Source organism: Uloborus diversus, chromosome 9 (assembly GCF_026930045.1).
Source record: "Uloborus diversus isolate 005 chromosome 9, Udiv.v.3.1, whole genome shotgun sequence".
Classification (NCBI taxonomy): Eukaryota; Metazoa; Arthropoda; class Arachnida; order Araneae; family Uloboridae; genus Uloborus; species Uloborus diversus.
Genome location: NC_072739.1, coordinates 145,151,379 through 145,165,904, shown reverse-complemented (window position 1 = coordinate 145,165,904; position 14,526 = coordinate 145,151,379). Strand labels below are relative to the sequence as shown.

Genomic DNA, 14,526 nt, shown 5'->3' with positions numbered 1-14,526 from the left:
TTGCTTTAAATAACGATTTATTGAATCGTGCAATTGATTTAATAAAATCAAAGTTTGATATAAAAAATTTAGGGGCAATTTCAAAATTCTTAGGGGTTGAATTCGAATGTATGGATGATGGTCACTTACTGATTCATCAGAAATCTTACATTGAAAAGTTAGATTCTGTTTTCAATCAGTTTCGAAAGGAAAATGTAAAAGTTCCGTTAAACCCCGGTGTAATTGTACAAAAATGTGCAGAGGGGGAAGAAATTCAAAATGTGCCTTATAGATCTTTAGTTGGTAGTCTTTTGTTTTTAGCCACGAGAACTAGGCCTGATATTATGTTTCATGTATCTTTACTATCTAAGTATTGTAATTCTCCTTCCAAAATTCACTGGAAAATGTTGTGTCAAGTTTTAAATTATGTTATAAATACTAAAGAGTATTGCTTGGACTTATCTAAAGCTAGTAATTCTAATGTTGAAGCATACGTAGATGCAAGTTGGTCTTCAGATCGAGATGATCGAAAATCAGTAAGTGGGTTTTTAGTTCCGTTAGACGGAGTTCCAATATCTTGGTTATCGTCAAAACAAGCCACAGTTGCTCTTTCCAGCATGGAATCTGAATTTATTGCTATTTCAGATGTAGTAAAAGAAATAATCTGGCTTTCACGAATCTTAAAAGATTGTAGAAATTTAGGAGTTATTTTTCAAAAGCCGACAGTTTATTGCGATAGCAAAAGTGCTATTTATTTCTCTAAGAATTTTGTGGAAAATAAAAGAACTAAACATATAGACATTAAATATTTTTTCGTTAAAGAAAATTTAAAAGATGGGAAATTTGAGTTAATTCATGTTAATGGAAAGAACAATTTAGCTGATTGCTTGACTAAATGTTTAACTGTGCAACAGTTAATGGACTTCTGTAAAAGAGTGTTTTGTTTTGGTGTTTAAAAATTATCATTTTCTTGTATGGATCTGTGAAAATGAGGGGGATATGTTAGACCACTAACTATTTTCACAGCTCCATCCTAATTTAATTTACATTTGTTATATAGCCAAAGAGTGGCAACACTATTTTACTCTTTATTTAAATTTTATGTAAATTACCTTTTTATATATATGTTGAAATAAAATAGAGGTCGTCTCTTGACTCAAAAAATTGGTTCATGTCTATTACTTATTAGACGTAAGATCCACGGAAAAATACTGCGCATAGCTTTTAAAGCTAACACTTTCTAATTGACGATTTAAATCTTTGCGAATCAAATAAGATTTTGAAGCAATCTTCGGGGGTTAGTGAGTGTCAGCGAGCAGGGGGCAGAGCCCGCTAGTTCAGTAAAACAAAACATTTATAAAATAAACTTAATTTCACCTATTTGAAAATAAGTTTGTAATTTTAAAATTAGTATTTTTAAAATTCTAAAAATTTGAAATTAAACAAAATAATAGTTTATTAATCCATTTTTTTATTTTATTTTAAAATGTTATTACTATACAGTCGGATCCCGCTACAACGTGATCCGACTTACGCGAAATGGCTATAACGCGAGTTTTTCATGAGTAATGAATTTTTTATTGTTGACGCAAATTACTTGCTAGCAACATGAAATTTTTTGGAAAGGGGCAGCGGAGCATTAGAATAAGCTTCGTTGACACTAAATTTGGTTTCGTGAATAGACTTTCCTCCCTTTAGCATCACTGGCAGCGGAAGTTCACACATTGTATTCTAAACAACGCTTTGCTTTAGTTTATACAAATTACCACTCTGATTCTGAACGTTTTTTTTTCCTTCTTATCAACGTGGATAAAACAGAATGGTTCCCAAACAAGGACTTTCATCTCAAGTTAGCAAAAGTGGAAAGAAAAACAGAAAGTTTCTGACAATGCAAGAAAAGGTAAAGATTATCGATGCTTAAACAATTATAAAGTGCCTCAAAGGTAGCACGACAATTAGGTATGAGTTAATCTTCGATACATACAATTAAAAAGTTCAAGAAAAGGAAATCTGCAAAAGTTCAGAGCTTAGTTTTAATAATGAAGCTCGCAGAGTAGTGTCTGAGCAAAATACAAACATCATGAAAATGGAAGCCAGGCTAGAAATAATGGTGTTCCCACACTGCATAAACTTCATAAATTTTAAAATTATAATTAAAATTACGATATCTACTGTTCAGTGCTATTATAATGTAGTAATGTTCTTTCTGTAAGTACCCTACTGTTAAAGTACATGAACCTTATTGATCATTGATTTTGTGCTTCATAACAGAGTAATCATGTTAAATAGTAACGTTTTTTCTAAAATACAGTAAAAAGTCAGTTATTTATAAAACGTACGGTAATATATAGCTAAGAAGTGGTTTGAAACAATTTGAGGGGTGTTAACCCATGTCTGAAATAATTGGGTATGCTTATGAAAAATTTCTAAACATATGTTGTACCACAACGCGAAATTCTGACTTACGCGAGGGGTCTTGGAACGCATCCCTCACGTAAGTCGGGATCCGACTGTACTCAAAATTTGTTTAAAAATAAGCTACTTTAACAACATTTGAGCAAAATGATACAAATAAGCATAAATTATAGAAAATATTAAAATAATTTTGAAATTACCAGGGCAATCTGCTTCATCTTCTCCATTAGGACAGTGACTTCTACCATCACATCGTTGACGAGACTCGATGCATTGCCCATTATTACAAACATATTCCCCAACACCACAACGACCTAAAAAAAAATATGATATTTCAAACGAGGAATTTTCAATGCTTGTTAAAGAAAATTAATACACATTCAAAACATTTAAAAAAATCAATTTTCCAATCAGAAAATATTCATTTATCGTGCACTCTCCCAAAACAGTTAGATTGATAAAATCATTTGACATCTTGACATAAATAATTAGCATCATGAAGCTGAAGAAATCACATTTCAAATGCGTATGTTCAACAGCTGTATTAAAAAGCAGTTTAACGTAGTATGTCTTCTATCTTACATATATACATATATATATAATTTTTAAAAATATATATATACAGGTATCTATCTTTATCTCTTTATACACTTTTATTGTTTCTTTTGTGCCTATCTCACAGTGTGGATTTAAATATGAATTTGTATATATTATGACTAACATAAGTAAATACCCTAGTCATAAAACACTTCCCAATGTTAAAACATATTAAACAATGTTATGAATACACAAATATGCAAAGCCTGAACTTGTGTCTGCTTCTCTTTTTTTTCAAATTTAAGAATTTATTGTAGTATTGCAGGTCTTGGTGTGTTGTTGGAAACTAAATATAATGACATATTTACGAATAAACATTTTATGGTTATGGACAAAATATTTAAGAATACAATAAAACACATATCACACTAGCAACATCATCCTACATCGACCACACATAAGCATACATCTCTCGCCATCAAAGTCGAGTTATATAATTGTGTCACTCTGCATTTACTGCAGGCATACGGATATCAAAAGATATAGTTCATGATATGTTGATTTATAAAATTCTTGGGAATGTCTCATAAATTACCACATTTATACTGTTGTTTGTTTTCAAATGTAACTGTGGAGAAATTAATTTTTCTTATTTCGCACTCCTTAATTTTATGTATTTTCAACTTCTCCAATATTCCATTCAAAAATCCATGCAGTTACATTACATAGAATAAGAGGTATACCTGCGTATCCTTGCATTAATAAACATAATTCCAATTATTCACATTAATTTTGCCCTACATTTTAAGTAAAAAAAAAAAAAAAATCTCAAAAATATTATTGATGTAAGAACGTGGAAAACAAATCAGGAAATTTTCGGTGGTTTGGACAAAAACAAAGAGCAGGTGAAGGACTGTGCGTCATACTTTGACAAAACAAAAAAAAAGTTTAAAATAATTCAGATTGATAAATATTGCCAAGAAAACATAAATGTTTAAGTAAATGCAAATGTTTTATCAACAGAAACGTATGTAATACAAGAACAAATTAATGATCCACTTTTTCAAAAATATTATTCACCTATTTCCTCAGAAAACTAAGCAAAATTTTGAAACTGCCTCAAAAGCTTTGGCTAAATTTATTTTAATGAAGAAAATTATGAATGAAAAAAAAAACAAATCAAATACTTACTACAGATGCTTTCATCATCACCGTCTTGACAATGAACAATTCCATCACATTTGATAGTTTGATTAACACAGGTCCCATCACGGCAAGTGAAATCCGTAATACGACAAAAAGGTTTAATTTCTAGAAAAAATTAAAATATAAAGCATCAGTAATTACCTTTAAAATTATAAATATGGATGATCATATGCAATAAATTTAGTTTGGTACCACAATTATTTTCATCAGAGCCATCTCTACAATCAAAGGCACCGTTACAACGTAGCTTGTAATCAATGCACGATCCATCACTGCAACGGAATTGATTTTCAGGACAAGTACCTAATCAATCAAAAAATTATCTCAGAACAATCTAACATTCATTACAATCATATTTTAGAGTACATTTTCAATAACTTATGCACTATTTATTCAAAATTGATATGCCATCAATAATAACAACTTATCAAAGGAGAAGTAAATTAAAAGTACAATTGTTGAAATTAATTCACATACTTTTGTTTTTAAAAGAAACAATTATATTGTGAATTGTATTTTATTGAAATGAAAATTTCTAAGTTCTAGCAAAATCAAATTCTTCGGAATAATTGAAAAAATTATATTTAGTGAACTCTCTGTTACAGTAAACTGTTTACTGGGTCTATAGGATCTTCAAAAGTAAGATGCAACTCTATATAACTAAAAGCATTAAATAGATAACGAAAAAATGCAATCTTATCTGTAGTTAAATTTTGAAGCAACTAAAATTAATATACTTTTTTGCTGTAGCTCTAAAAAAATATAGTACAGCAGACGAATTAGCCGGCTCAAATGAGGTAGGGGGTATTCCGGTTAAGCAAAAATCTGGTTAAAGAGGAGAATGAACTTAAAAAATCATTTACTTGACGAAAATACACAATGTGAAGATGTATTAATCAATTAAACAGTTGACCAATCATTAAAATAAGCAATTATTAAGAGCTTGAATTTAATTTAGAAGTTTTTTTCATACTATTGGCAAGAATGCTTATAAAATATTTTTTTCCTGCTGGAGGCAGGAACTTCGATGACTTTATGTATCTCACCTTCTATAGTTCTGGTTGTTCGCTGAAACGACTGAAGTCTTAGCAGTCTTCTCTACGTTTGAAATGAATACTAGTCGATCAGTTCCCTTACTTAAATTTTGGAACCATTTTGTTTATTTATTTATTTTTGATTGTGAATAGATTATATCAATAGTAAAGTATTTACCTATTTTAGTTTGTTTTTTATTTTATAATAAAAATACATTTTATTAATTTTTAAATTTTTAATAACTTGTTTTACGATTTCCGCACTTTTTACTTTCTTCTATATCTAATATATAGAAGAAAGTATTGGATTCGTGCAAATTTTCGAATTTTGAATTTTGACGGATTCGAACGTTTTGAGTTGTGCTGAGTCCATTTCGACTATTTTTGGAAAATGTCTGTCTGTCTGTGTGTATGTGTGTGTGTATGTATGTATGTGTGTCACGTCTGTGTGTGACCAGTTTTTTGTGGCGGCTCTACAGCAAAAACTACCGCATGAAATCGAACGAAATTTGGTACACATATGTGCCCGTATGTGAACTTGTGCCCATTGGTTTTTGGCGTGAATTCCTCCAAGGGGGGTGGAGCAATGGGACGTTTTTTGAGTTACGCGTGCTTGCTATTCCTCAGGAAGTAACTGGCGGAATCAGACAAAATTTGGTCCATATGTTGTCCCTAACAGGTACAGATCCTGATTCAATTTTGGTGTCAATAGCTCAAACGGGGGTTGAGCTATAGAACGTTTTTTGCCGTCAATTGTGACTGCTGTATCTCAATAAATAATGACCGTAATCAAACAAAAATTTATCGACAAGTAGCCCTTAGAGGGTATAAGAAATGATTTTATTTTGGTGTCAACAGCTAAAAATGGGGTGGCGCAATCGAACGTTCTTTTTTTTCCATTGTGAGTGCCATATCTCAAGAAGTAATGGTACGTTCTGGATGAAATTTGGAATAAATATGAATCCATATGTAAACAGGCGTTGGTTTAATTTTGGCGCCAATCGCTCCAGGGGGGGGGGGCTGATTTTTTTTTTATTTGTGTGAATAAAAATAGCTTTTTTATTGCAACAATAAGAAAGATAAATCGTAACAGACTGTCGTCTGCGTTCAGCTCGTGCTTTTAATTGCATGGAAATGATCCGAAGTATTATCTCAATGATTTAAAACTTTTAACTGTTGCCATCTTGTGTCTGTTAACAGATTAATGTTTGTAATTATTTTCAGCAAGGCTTTAAAAATAATTTTCAATTTTCATTCTTTGCTTTGCTTTTGAGATAAATCAGGAATTGGGATGATCATCAAGTTTTGGCATGTGTAATTTTGTTTTTGTTCGGAATATTGCTTCCTCGTTAAGCATGGGGAGGGGTCAGAATTATAAGAAAGATATAGAAGAAAGTTTCGTGAGGCCACAACATACTAGTTTATGGTTGGTTAAACCAAGGCTGGTTAAATGGGAGTGTACAGTACAATTTTGTTAAATAATAACCTAACAATTTTATTGACACATTTTTAATGATTTTATCCAAAGAATTTTGAAAAAAAAAAAAAAAATCTATTACCACAGCCAGATTCATCTTCCCCTCCAGGACAATCTAAATTGCCATCACACCGTTGGGCAATATTTAGGCACATACCATCACTGCAGCGATACTGATCAAAGCGACACAATGTAGTAGGCCTACCTAAACAAAAAGGACGAAAGGGATTACAGAAAGAAATGTATTCAGCAATAATTGAAATCCAATTTTGAAATATAATGTTGTATCACCATGCTTTTAAAACTTCAAAATAAAGCATACATGCTATTTTCAGTAAGTTCATACATACGGTTTAGTACAGTTCATACATGCTATTTCACAACAATATGTAACATACATTAAAGGTTATCAATACCAATTAGAAACGTCATTAAAACTTGCAACAATAAAAACAACAATATGTTTAATGCAAAACAATTTGAAATTATAGCCATCTTATGTCACATGCAAAATAATTTACCTTCAAAGGACTGATTTTCAAGCATTTAGAAAAATATAATAAACTCAAACAAACCTAAGACTTGTTTTGGAAAGAAATTATCAAAATAAAAAATAATTAATAGCAGAAATGTATAAAACTCACGGCAGTTAACTTCATCCGAAAAATCAGGGCAATCATTTTTGTTATCACAATGCGCAGAAGCTGGAATGCATGTTTTCCCATCTGAACACTTGAATTCATCAGGTTGGCATTCTCCAGCTATGAAATACAATGAATTTTTTTTCAAGAAATCCTAAGTTTATTTTTTTCCAATCAATATAATTCAACTACAGCATTTTTATCACCATTAATATTTTCTTTTCTTATTTAAGTTTTTGAGATTAAGCGATTCAAAGTTAAATATGTAAATTATGCATTAATATGTTCTAAAGGATTGTTCTATTTTATTAAGAGCAAAAATATAAAATATCTTTCAGAAGCATCACACAATAGTCTCACAAAATGGAATTTTTAAGTTGAAAAAAATGGCAACCATGAACAGTACAGTTCATAACACTAATTGCTACTATACTTAAAAACAAATACTGCTAGCTACACTTAAAGGCGGGGAAAACTTACCAACTTGCACATTAATTTTTTAAATACTGAGTAAAATATAGGAAATTGATAATACTGAGGACAAAAACTAAGGCATAAGGAAAGTTCAGAAGTGTTTCAACAATAAAGAGTAAGACTTTAAGGAGCTAAGTATATTTTTTAAAACATGAATGTAACAGACTTACGGCAATCTTTTTCATCCGAGCTGTCTTGACAATCATTATAACCATCACATCTCCTTCTTAAATCGATGCAGAATCTATTTTCGCACATGAATTTATCAGAAGGGCATGCTAAGAAATCAAAATTAGTATTAAAAAATGAAAACTTGAGAAAAAATAAAACAATGTGTAAACAAGAAAAAACTTACGTCTGGGACTTTTTCCTGAAGCAAGCATTTCAAACATTAAAACAAAGCAAGGTTAGGAATAATTCATAATTTTAGAACTTCATATTGAAAACAAACTTTAAAAAAAATAAAATTGATAGGTAATTCTACAAAATGAATCCATTTTATACATGGAAAATGCTGGCATACAGTACTTTTAAGAAATTTCAAATAAATAGAGAATTTTGTTTTCATAAGCTTACAATTTATATACATAAAATTTAGACTGCATGAGCTGAGGAAGGAGAATTAGTGTGTCAGGTCAGAAAAGAAGAGTCTTTAAAAAACTTGTAGGAAAAAAAAAAGAAAGAAATTGCATAATCTTATATCTTTAAACGAGCAATTCTTGTGGGTATATATATATTTCTTATCTCGGAAACGGCTCTAACGATTTGGATGAAATTTTGGATTTAATTGTAGTTTTGCATTCTAAGTTCATCTACATCAGTGTTTTTTCTGTAAAAACGTGATTTTTTTTACAAAAAACAGTTTTTTAATATAAAGTCAAATTGAGTTAAGCCTTGAAGTAAACTGTGAGTTGACGCATCAGGCAGACGATTTGCAACCATAACAATGAAAATTTGTCTCTTCTCGCTTTAAAATTTTATACTTGCTTCGGGTTGCCAGGCTTGGCTGATATTGGCCACTTTGACTAATTTCAAACACACTTGGCTAAAAACAAATTCAAAAGTATTATGTAAGTCGATGTAAGGCTTTTTTTCTTTTTTAAGTGAAACTATTGCTTGACCATCCTATTTTATTTCATTTTATTTATTTATTTTCTTTTTACACTTCATATAGTTTAACATGTTTTTTAAATCACGCATCCAAATTTTATTTCGAAGAAGTGTGTCTTGAGATTGTTTATGTTTTGTTAAGACAGTTGTTATCATTTGTTGGAATGGTTTGTGGATCATCAGTTTTGATGGATATCATGCTGTATGTAGCATTTTCTGGCGTAAAAACTAAAAGTACTTATTCAAAAAAAAAAAAAATCTCGATTGGGATAAAATCGCATCATAGTATGAAAGGAAGTATTCGGTTAAAAACCGATTTCACCATAGCAAAACTAAGGTCAAAATATTTTAATTACGGACAAGAAAATTGTATAGTGGAAACAAATGTAACAGATAGTTTAAAGCAAAATGTTGATTTAATTACATTCAGAATCTTCTTTGTTTGGTACCTTAGTGTTATAAGAAGGTCGAGTACATAATATTTCGTTAACGTGAAGCTTTTCAAGTATATTTGGAAAAGTATTGAACCTTAAAAAAACACAATTTGACAAAAAATAATTCTTTTAAAACCGAGCAAGGCTCGGTCGTCCAGGTACTATTATCAATAGGAGATAACAATCTTTGAATGAAAATTTAGGTATTAATGTAAAATTTTTAGCATACATTAACTCAAATAAACTATACACAATAAGGACATGCTCTTACAAAAAATACTAACCTGGTTTCCTTTTACCTGAAGCATGAAAATTTAAATATGAATGTTAGAAGAAACAGCATAGAAAAGAAAGTGCAGATTAAACAAAAAATTTTAACTATAGAATGATGAGATAAAAAAACTACCAAATGAAAAATATATATATGAAGCATGAAAATTTAAATATGAATGTTACAAGAAACAGCATAGAAAAGAAAGTGCAGATTAAACAAAAAATTTTAACTATAGAATGATGAGAGAAAAAAACTACCAAATGAAAAAAAATATATATATATATACATTTTAACGTTCATATGAAAGTTTACGTTTGGAATATATGATAGCTTAATTTCTGAGCATAAGTATTAACAATTGTAACGGGAAAAAAAATGTTCTAGTAGAGCAGCATTTTAGCTCTGTAATAAATGAAAGCTATTTTTCGACTGCTTCAAAAACCAAAATAAGATTCCCTGATTTGAAAATTTTCGAGATATCATGACAAAAATATTAATAAATAATATATAAAAAGAAAATTTGTGAAGGAAAAGAAAACAGCAGCATGCAAGTTATTTTTATTTATTCGTTTTTTTTCTATAGCTTTATGATAAACAATGTGGAAAACATATTATATTGATTGACAGGAGACTAAAGCTACTGGTCGGATAGTAAAGTTGATGAAAAATTCTTCTCATCTAAACCAAAGAGATCAACTATTGTAACATATAAATGAAAAACAAAAGGGAGCATCCATTGAATAATTACTTATCTATAAATGCATTTGCTAATACAACCAAACTTTCTATAATGGTAAATATTATATGCAACTTGATTACAGTTCCAGTACTCGATAAAAGTAATATTTCCAATCAAACAACTTGTGGGCAACATGCAATTGCATATAACACACTAACACATGCTAGTTCACCGCAAAACACCAAAACAATAAACTTGTTGCACATCAAGACCACATCTGGATGAATTGTCAATGATAAAAACCGATCATAGATACCCCAATTTCCAACTCACTATTTTTCATGAGTTAAAAGAAATTTTCTGGTTTGTATAATTTATTATGCAGTTTTGCTTCGTATCACTTACTAAGCCATCCAGTTGATAAACATTTAGGATTATTATTTAAGTTAGATGCAGTTTGTTGTTTTTTGAATAAGTGTGGGTTCCCTCAGGGGAATATTTGATTTACAGTACAGCATAAAATCTTGATCATAATATTCTCTGCCTCAGCATTTTTTTTTTTTGGGGGGGGGGGGTCTACAATTCCTTTGAAGCAGAGTTACTAGAAGTGGAGCACTATCCTCTTTTTTCTTTTCTTTTTTTGCTGTCACAGACAATGGCTTTGTAGAGGAAACGGGAACCCACAACGTTTTTACTAAATCTAACTGTGCTAACCCTTACCACAATCTTTAAAGGTTTCAATTTTTCATTCAGTGAAAGTGTGTTATCAACTTTTGAAAAACATTGGGTGGATACAGAAATTTATGGATAAAATTGCCACTTTTCTTGAGGGGGCAAATAGAAAAAGATTATCACTTTACCTTTTTGTAGACGTGAGAGTTATCAATATTTTATCATTACCATACAAACATTTAACTGAAGTATGTCTGAGGCATATTTTAAATGTTTATAAAAAGAGATTACATGTTTTTCATTCCTATACAACACGAAAAAATCTTACAGTTATTTGAATTCTCCCCCCTCCCCTTCACTCTTATTTAACAATCAAAATTTCTGTGGATATTTAGATTCAATTTGCATACGGGAGGTATACAAGCCAAGCACATTCCAAACTGTCACATGTGTTTAACAGTAATAATAAACAAGAGTGCTAAAACAGGATATCTGAACATGCTAAGATAGGCAAGTACACGCTAGCAAGAAACCCTACAATTAAGATATATAATCAGTATACTTACGACAATTTCTTTCATCAGAACCATCTCTGCACTCACGTCGACCATTGCATTTATTGCTGGCAGGAATGCAAGTACCGTCACTGCAACGAAATCTATCGGCAGGGCATCCGGGTGTAGCTTGAAAAACATGAAAACAATATAGTGAGCCAATATATTGATTATGTCTCAGAAAACTTAAAATGAAAAAGTTCATAAAGTCATTTAAAAAATAAAGAATCTTTATCTTTACTAATAATAAAGCTGAAAGTCTCTCTGTCCGGAGGATGTCTGGATCTCTGTGATGCGCATAGCGCCTAGACCATTTGGTCGATTTTCATGAAATTTGGCACAAAGTTAATTTGTAGCATGGGGGTGTGCACCTTGAAGCGATTTTTCGAAAATTCAATGTGGTTCTTTTCCTATTCCAATTTTAAGAAAAAAATATCATAAGATGGACGAGTAAATTGCGAAATTATCATAACGTCGAACCGTAACATGGGCACAAGCCAATTGGTGAGATATAAAATTATCATAACGTGGAACCGTAAAATGGGTACAAGCCAATTGGCGAGAAGATTCACCATACATTACCAAAACACCTTTTAATTTTTATATTACGGGCAAAGCCATGCGGGTACCACTAGTTTAAAATAAAATTGGGGTTAAGAAATGATGACCATTTTTTTACAAGAAAAATATTTTTTAATGAAGCAACACTTAAGAGTTACATCTCTGATCTAGTTCAATATTAAGACAAATTAAAAAAAAGAGATTTTTAAATTTCTATACAGATATACAGAATGATTCCTGCTTTTTCTATCGTGAGATCTGTTGAATTCCGACTTGGTGACTCTCCAATTTCATTTTCCTTGTCACATTTCTTGAACTACAGCATGGGAAGTAAACATTTAAATGTGTTTGTCTCAAAACAGCAATTTTAAACAAGTCTCAGTATTGAACTAGAGCAGTGATATGTTGTATGAAACCCAAAGATTGTATATGCAAGAGATTTTAGACATTGTGAAGTTTGAGTACAGTAGAAACCCATTTAACAAACTTAAAAGGAACCAGAAAATTATTTTGCTGAATTGAATTTATTGTACAACCATGCTACATTGACTGCATGCTTTTGATTTGGGGATTATAGAAATCTTTATTACATAAGAATTTTTATAATCAATTACAAATGGCATTTTTGCAGTGGGGGGGGGGGACCTACTGGACACCAGTCATGCAGGAAATATTCCACTTGCAATGTAAAATCGGTCGTGAGGGAGGCACAATATTGAAAATATGTCATTGGAGGGTTGTAATTGTTTCAATAAGGTTGTAGTTGCTGAATAAATCATCATTCTAACAATAAAAAGTTGCTCTTTTGATGAAAGATTAATATTAACTGCAAGAGTAATAAATTTTTAACAAGTCTTAACATGAATTTCCCAAATATTCAATCTGAAAGTTTTAATTCCCGGAAATCTGTGCATCAGAGCCAGACTGACATAAGTCACATTATTGCTACTGTGCAGGATAGCCAAAAAACTTTCATCTGATGCATAAAAAGGGTGGGGATTATGCTCTTATATGCCACTAAATAACCACAAAGGATATTTTTTTTAAAATAGAATTACATTGTGACAATTGGATGATGAATAAGATTCTACATATAAAGCAGTAATAACCTGAAAATTGCAATTTTTGAACTTGTGTTAGTCTGGCTCTGAGGTACAGAAACGCTGTAAAGAATTATGGTGAAAACCATTCAAAAATAATAGATGTATTATATTAAAACAATCTAAAATCCTTACATTGCAAAACAAACTTTTTAATCTATTTTACTAGCTAATCTCTACAGCATCAGATACTTACTGCAATCTCTTTCATCTGAATTGTCATCAGGACAATCTACTCTGCCGTCACATAACTTACTTCTGTCCAGACATTGACCAAAATCACATTGCCACTGAGAGCCGGTACACGCTGAGGAAATTTATAAAAGATTAAATTTAAAGAAACTTTCAAGAAAATTACTTTTACAAAAACAAAATATAAATAATAATTATCAAGCAGTTTGTGCACACAACTTATCTTCAGCAAAATTTTTCAGCTAAACAGTTTTCAACTAAAGATCAATATCATTATATCATCATATACACTCAATCCTGTTTTTGTGCAGTATATGAAAATTTCAATCAGACTGGGACACAATTGCTGAAATTATTTACAAAACGAGTGTGAGGTAGTATCTTTAAGTGACGACAGGGGATCCCCGTCGGAAGGTCACTACGACCTAACAAAAATTTCTTTATTTGGTAAATTTTTATCTGTTGATTCACAAAATTCTCATCATTTGGCATAAATTGGAGCTCTATTCAGAAAATCATCTTCGAAATTTGGAGTTCTATTTGGTAAAACTCAGTGTTATTCCTAAAATTGAGACTTTCCATCCTCCTAAAAATGTTAATTCGAAGCACTTCTGAGTGACGAAAGTGATTTTGAGCATCACTACCTACAAGAAACCCTCATCCGTGGTTACCTTAAATGAGCGATGACGTACTAGAAAATGACCAAGTCAAATCTTTATTTGGCTATTTAGCGCTCACAGCACTCGCCAATGCAAGTGCCAATCTCAAATTAAGTTTAAAGTTCTTTGCCATTTTTTTTCACTAATGCTACTGTATAGCAGAGGTCACTCTGGATTAAGTAAAACTCCTTTTTATAGTCAAATTATGCGAATTTTAAAGCATTTTAGTAATATTACACTGGATATAATTTACAACATAAAAACAGGTAAGAAATTTTGTTTTCTTTTTCAAGCCATCAATGGCTCGTTCTTTCTCGCAAATTGCATTTTTGCAATGAAAGAAATATTTACAGAACTTTAACATTTTAGACATTTTTTTACATTTTGCATAAAAGAAATTCTGATCACTAAATATTTTGTCATCATTTCAATTATTTTAATAGAATGCAGCTACTAACTTCATGAAAATTTGCAAGAATAAAGCTAAAAACTTGTTTTAATTGATTGTGAAAGATGAAACTTATGTTG

The 14,526-nt window shown here is 30.8% G+C and overlaps 1 protein-coding gene across 1 annotated transcript in view; it reads right to left on the bottom strand.

Moving 5' to 3' along the window:
* LOC129230548 (basement membrane-specific heparan sulfate proteoglycan core protein-like) overlaps window positions 1–14,526 on the bottom strand; it is a 410,163-nt gene that overhangs the window by 150,273 nt on the left and 245,364 nt on the right. Inside the window, exons 17-24 of the mRNA XM_054864952.1 lie at window positions 13,344–13,454; window positions 11,499–11,615; window positions 7,934–8,041; window positions 7,293–7,409; window positions 6,731–6,853; window positions 4,330–4,440; window positions 4,123–4,242; window positions 2,595–2,708 (exon numbers count right to left, since the gene is read on the bottom strand). Of these exons, the coding sequence (XP_054720927.1) occupies window positions 2,595–2,708; window positions 4,123–4,242; window positions 4,330–4,440; window positions 6,731–6,853; window positions 7,293–7,409; window positions 7,934–8,041; window positions 11,499–11,615; window positions 13,344–13,454 (921 nt within the window). The remainder of the gene's footprint in view (window positions 1–2,594; window positions 2,709–4,122; window positions 4,243–4,329; window positions 4,441–6,730; window positions 6,854–7,292; window positions 7,410–7,933; window positions 8,042–11,498; window positions 11,616–13,343; window positions 13,455–14,526) is intronic.